At 40.6% G+C, this 6,281-nt stretch overlaps 1 protein-coding gene across 1 annotated transcript; it reads left to right on the top strand.

Moving 5' to 3' along the window:
* Positions 1-360: 360 nt before the first annotated feature.
* LOC119535509 (immediate early response 3-interacting protein 1-like) lies at positions 361-1,014 on the top strand. Its single transcript, XM_037837824.1, has 2 exons — positions 361-604; positions 1,004-1,014. Exons 1-2 carry the CDS (start codon positions 361-363, stop codon positions 1,012-1,014), a joined length of 255 nt encoding a protein of 84 aa, XP_037693752.1.
* The last annotated feature ends 5,267 nt before the right edge of the window (positions 1,015-6,281 follow it).

Raw genomic sequence — 6,281 nt, 5'->3', positions numbered from 1 at the left:
TGAGCCTGGAAACTGTGGGAGTCTGAGAGTAGTTAAGTGGCAGGTAGGATAGGTGTAGAGAGCCCAGTGGTCCAGAACACTGGCTCATGAGCTCAGACCTTTGCACTCAGTACAGGTGATCTGGGCAAGTTGCTTAACCCCTCCTAGGCTTCCTTTCCCTCATCAACATGGATAAGCATCACTTATATTTATAAGATTTTTTCAGAGCCAAGGTTTGCTTCTCAGCTTTCTAGCTGAGAAGCTTGGTTTATTTTTACATGCAGTGAACAAAAATCTGTCTCCCAGGGAGGCTGTTGCATCACCAATTCCTGGATGGCAGTAGGAGTGTGAGCTGTTGGGCCCAGGGTGGCTCCAGGAGCCATGGCCTTTACTCTGTACTCACTGCTGCAGGCAGCCCTGCTCTACATCAACGCCATCACTGTACTGCATGAGGAGTTCTTCCCCAAGAACACTGGCTGGGGAACAGACCCGGGTACTGGCAGATTTGGAGAGGAGCCAGGACTCAAATCTCTGCTAATGAACCTTATTCAATCTGTAAGAACTGTGATGAGAGTGCCATTGATAATAGTAAACTCAATTGTAATTTTATTACTTTATAATATGGGTGAAGAGCCGTGGGGGAAATGGAGACTTGAAAGAAAAGATGCAAGAAGAAGTTATTATTTCAGTCATTATTGGAATATAGATATCTTGGCTAGCCAACCTTGCACTTGACAAAATGTTAAGCTGACAATAAAATGATTTCCTATTTATCTGATTTTTTAATGTATCACTTGTAGTTTCACTAAAAAAAGATCAGAACAATAAAACAGAGGCAGTAACTATTCAGAATTGAAGTACATTTTATTGCTGGCTGTTAATAATAGTCCATGCTGTGGAAAAGTTTGTGAAAAAGTACTAGACTGTCATGTCTACGTTCACAGAGATTTTTCTTTCTCTCACTTCTCAGGGATGAGTTTTTTGTAGCTGTTTTCTCAAATTTTTGACATTCCTTATGATTTAGCTATGATGTGAGAGTGAGTATCCTGCTAGACAAAATTAAAGGATTTTAAAAACTAATTATATATAAAATGATATATAGGTAATTTTAAACTTTTCAGTTAAATTTTTTGACTATATATAGTCTCAGCTATGGAAGAGTCAAATTTATAACATTGAGGAACAGTACTCCCTGATTTCAGGGCGAATTCTAATTTTGTACATCAGTCATGACAATTATGCTTTTAAATTATTTCTTGGGTTTATTATTTTATTGACTTGCCTTAATGATGAGACCAGACCATATTTTCATTGGTAGAAAATCTGTGTAGAAAAGTCTGTGCCTGTTTTGCAAAGATGACTTACTTTTTAAATCAACATAAATGCAAGCCTAAAAGAGCAATCCTGAACAACCACAATCCAATTATACTACATAAAAGGCTATGTTTATTGTGAAGGATTTATCTCCAAAAAATTACCATGTTTTCATTTCCTGGTGGAAATGTTAAGGTGTGTGAGTTTAATTCTTCATTCTCTCTGGCAATTGAACTTTTATTCTGGATAACTTGTATGTTTGATACTGTTTTTATGTCTAAGATCATCTTCTGAGGTTATTTGCCCATCCCTTAATAAAGTTTTGTGCAACAAGATTAAAATTATGAAATTTTTCATGGAAATAATCAGTTATAGTATTTTTTGCTCCAATGCCCTTTTTTTTACCTTTTTTTTAAAAAATTGAGATTGTTCACATACCATACAACTATCCAAAGTGCACAATTTCCCACAGTACCATCATACAGTTGTGCATCCATCACCACAAATTTTTTTTCAATTTTTAGAACATTTTCATTACTCCAGAAAAGAAATAGAGACAAAAAAGGAAACTCAAATCTTCCCATAACCTTAACAAACCCCCTCCATTATTTTAGTGATTCATAGTATTGCTAAAGTATATTTCTTGTAGATAATAGAACATTAAAACACTACTAACTGTAGCATATAGTTTGCAATGGGTATATTTTTTCCTATATGCCCCTCTATTATTAACTTCTAGGTATAGAGTCATACTTTTGTTCTAGTTCATGAGAGAGATTTCTAATATTTGTACTGTTAATCATGGACATTGTCCAACACAAGATTCACTGTTTTATACATTCCCATCTTTTAACCTCCAACTTTCTTTCTGGTGACATACGTGACCCTGCACTTACCCTCCACACCACATTCACAAACAATTCAGCACTGTTATTCCCACAACATGCTACCATCACCTCTGTCCATTTCTGAATGTTTAAGTTCATCCTAGTTGAACATTCTGCTCATAATAAGCAACCACTCTCCATTCTTTAGTCTCTTTCCATATCCTGGTAACTTATATTTCATGTCTATGAGTTTATATATTATAATTAGTTCATATCAATGAGACCCTACAATATTTGTCCTTATGTCTCTTTCTTATTTCACTTAATATAGTGTCCTCAAGATTTTTACATCAAACAATTTTTAAGACGGTTTTGTTCACACAGCATATATTCCATCCTAAGTAAACAATTGATGGTTCCCTGTATAGTCATGTATTTATGTATTCATCACCATCACCACTATCTATATAAGGACATCTCCATTTCTTCCACAAAGAAGGAGGAAGAGTCAAAGGAGGCAGAGAGACAAAAGAGAAAGAAAAAAGAAAGAGAGAGAGAAAACATAACAGCTAGGAAGCACCAAAAGGAAAGATAGCATTAAACTAAAGTAGAATAAAGAGTCAGACAACATCATCAATGCCAAGAGTCTCATACCCTTTCCCCATGTACCCCCATATGCATTTAGCTTTGGTATATTGTCTTTCTTATATTAAAGGAAGGATAATACAATGTTTCTGTTAATTATAGTCTCTAGTTTGAATTGATTGTATTTTCTCCCAATCTCACCCTATTTTTTTCTACATTATAAACCATTTATTTTATATGTTCAATGTCCCAAGTGTCCTTCAACAGATGAGTGGATAAATAAAATAAAACAAAATAAACTAAAATGTGGTATATACACATGGTGGAATATTATGTGGCAATAAGAAGGAACGATGCCATGCAACATACAACATGGATGAACCTTGAAGACATAATGCTGAGTGAAATAAGCCAGGCACAAAAAGAGAAATATTATATGCTCCCACCCAATTTTCAACACCTTGCAATTTTGACATTCATTTGCTCTACCTCATGTAAAAACTTATTTGTATCTTTTATGACAATCATTGAGCACCCTAGGTTTCACTGAGTTATACAGTCTGAGTCTCTATCTTTCCTCTTTCCTTTTGGCATCCCACATGCTCCTATCCTTCCCTCTTCAACCATACTCACAGTCATCTTTGCTCAGTGTACCCACATTGCTGTGCTACTGTCTCCCAAAATTGTGTTCCAAACCTCTCACTCCTGCCTTTTCCTTTCCATCTGAAGTGCTCCCTTTAGTGTTTCCTGTAGAGCAGGTATCTTGTTCACAAACTCTCTCAGTGTCTGTTTGTCAGAGAATATTTTAAGCTCTCCCTCATATTTGAAGGACAGTTTTGATGCATATAGGATTCTTGGTTGGTGGTTTTTCTCTTTCAGTGTCTTAAATATATCACCCCACTTCCTTCTTGCCTCCATGGTTTCTATTGAGAAATCCACACATAGTCTTATCAAGCTTCCTTTGCTTTTCACTTCACTTTTCTCTTTCTGTTTTCAGGAATCTCTCTTTGTCTTTGATGTTTGATAATCTGATTATTAAGTGTCTTGGTGTAAGCCTATTCAGATCTGTTCTGTTTGGGGTATGCTGTGCTTCTTGGATCTGTAATTTTACATCTTTCATAAGACATGGGAAATTTTCATTGATTATTTCCTCTATTATTACTTCTTTCCCTTTTCCCTTCTCTTCTCCTTCTGGGACACCAATGACACATAAATTCTTGCTTTTCATTTTCTACTTAAGTTCCCAGAGACATTGCTCGTACTTTTCCATTCTTTTTTCTATCTGTTCTTCTGTGTGTAGGCTTTCAGGTGCCTTGTTCTCCAGTTCCTGAGTGTTTTCTTCTGCCTCTTGAGATCTGCTGTTGTGTTTCCATTGTGTCTTTCATCTCTTATGTTGTGACTTTCATTTCCATAGATTCTGCTAGTTGGTTTTTTGAACTTTCAATTTCTACCTCATGTACATCCTGTGTTTTCATTATATGGTTCAGTTTTTCTGCCATATCTTCCTTAAACTTTTTGAATTGATTTATTATTTGTTCAAATTCCTGTATCTCAGTTGAAGTGTAAGTTTGTTCCTTTTACTGAGCCATAACTTCATTTTTCTTAGTGTACATTGTAGTTTCCTGTTGTCTAGGCATGGTTTCCTTGCTTACCCCAATCAGGTTTTCCCAGACCAGAACAGGTTCAGGTCCCAGAAGGAAGAAATATTCAGTATCTGGTTTCTCTGAGGGTGTGTGCTAGAAAATTGGTACACCCTGTGATGCTTCAGGTCACTGTGCTTTTCTGCCCAGCAGGTGGCACCTGTTAGCCTGTAATTCTTAACTGGTTTAAGGAAGTGTGGCTGTTTTCCCCCAGGCTCTGGGATGTAGTGTCCGGCGCTGCCCCGCTCGGTCCCCGGTTCCCGGCCGGCGAGGGGAAACAGGGAAGGAGAGAGAGAGATGCAGACTGCGCGAACTAACCTGGTCGTGAATCACGACTCGAACCACACGGCAGTTGTGAAAGCAAGCCCTTTACTACAGCTAGATGAACATTCTGTGTTACTGGTTCCCACACGGGGCACGGCGCCTCGTGGGAGAGCAGCCTCGATGTGGCCGTCAGGCACGGCTCCTTGTGGGCTGTCTCACCCTACCCCGTCCGGGTAAGACCTTTTATACACAATTAACAACCAATAAGCTTCTAGGCTAGTATCGCGTATACAGGATTTCGATTGGTAGGAGCGGGTGGCGGATACATGCGTCACTATGCGGAAACAGGATGCAGGCGCCATCTTGGCTCACTCGATGGGCGGGGGTAACTCTAGAGCAGGCTGCAGCGCATACGCTAGGCCCGATTCGGGAGGCGGCTTTCCACATCTCCCCCTTTCTTATTTATTTTTGACCCAGTGTCTCCAGTGATGAGCGTGCTCCCGTGAACCCAAATGGTTCACAACCTCTTTGGTGCTTTGGGGAGTCTGGACTAGGCCTCAGCCATCCAGCGGCGGAGCCTCTAGCACCAACCAGAATGCTCACGTCATATGGAGACCGGAGAGTCCGTAAGCTGGAAGCAACGTGACTCTCCCTGCAGTGCTTTGCCTGGCAACTGGGGAACAACGACGGGGGCAGGAACAGCAGTAACCAGAGTCGGGGGTGTCACTAGGTGTCTCTGTGCAATGGCTAGGGTCCAGTCTGGCCACAACTAGGACTCTGCCCTAGAGACCCACCTGAGACAAAATTATGACTACTGGTGTCGCCTTTTACACCCGAGAAACAGCCATGCGATTCGCTACAAATTTTGCTCCAAAGCGCCCCACCTGAGGCAACCAGGAAGGGGTATGGTTAATAAATCGGTCACTATCGGGGGTAACAGAGGTGGGAGTCATAGCCATCATAGTGGTAACACGCAATTGCTGCTGCGCTTGAAACAGGCGTTCTAGCAAACATTTAACAACGACTAATCCCACCAATAATCCCACTGCAATGAGGATCCAATTAGTTAAATTGGGCCAAGAGAACCAGGAAGAAACACTGTGCAATAGTTTCTGTAGAACCTCGCCTAACCCGGAGAGATCGACTTTAACGGGTTTTAACTTGATCCCCCCAATTGTGTCTAAACTAGATTCCACCTGTTGGGAGAGATTAACAAATTCAGGAAAATATGACCTTTTCAGCCAATCAGAGACTCTGGAAATGCTTCCGGTCACGTTGGCCCTGACAGGAGTGACACAGAGTTTAACCGTAAGCCACCGGGTGTCACATGTTTGCTGAAGCACTCTCCAGAGTCCATCTATTTCCAGTCCAAGTTCATCTATCTCCGCTTGGAGTTTCTGAATGGCCTGGAAATTTAAGTTCAGCATCTGATTGTGGCGGCGTAGCACGTCTCAGGTAAGGTTGACCAAGCCATTTACCGTTTCCATCGTTATGGCGAGCTGCCGATCTGTCCATGCTTGTAGCACAGCCTGCCCGATCGTTGGGACAAACAAAGAGGAAGCTACACTGGCAGCATTCGATAGCCATTCTTTTATGCCTCTTGGACGCCTAGACTTAGAGAAGGGGATATTGTTAAGTGAAACAACTTGAGAAACAGGGCCAACCCAGTCGG

Source organism: Choloepus didactylus, chromosome 5, assembly GCF_015220235.1.
Source record: "Choloepus didactylus isolate mChoDid1 chromosome 5, mChoDid1.pri, whole genome shotgun sequence".
In the NCBI taxonomy this organism is placed as follows: domain Eukaryota; kingdom Metazoa; phylum Chordata; class Mammalia; order Pilosa; family Megalonychidae; genus Choloepus; species Choloepus didactylus.
Note: the sequence above shows the minus strand (reverse complement) of the source record. Positions and strands in the feature narration are given on the sequence as shown.

Bases quoted from the DNA above. Each gene is read 5' to 3' on its own strand.
- LOC119535509 (XM_037837824.1), top strand. From the start codon at position 361: ATGGCCTTTACTCTGTACTCACTGCTGCAGGCAGCCCTGCTCTACATC.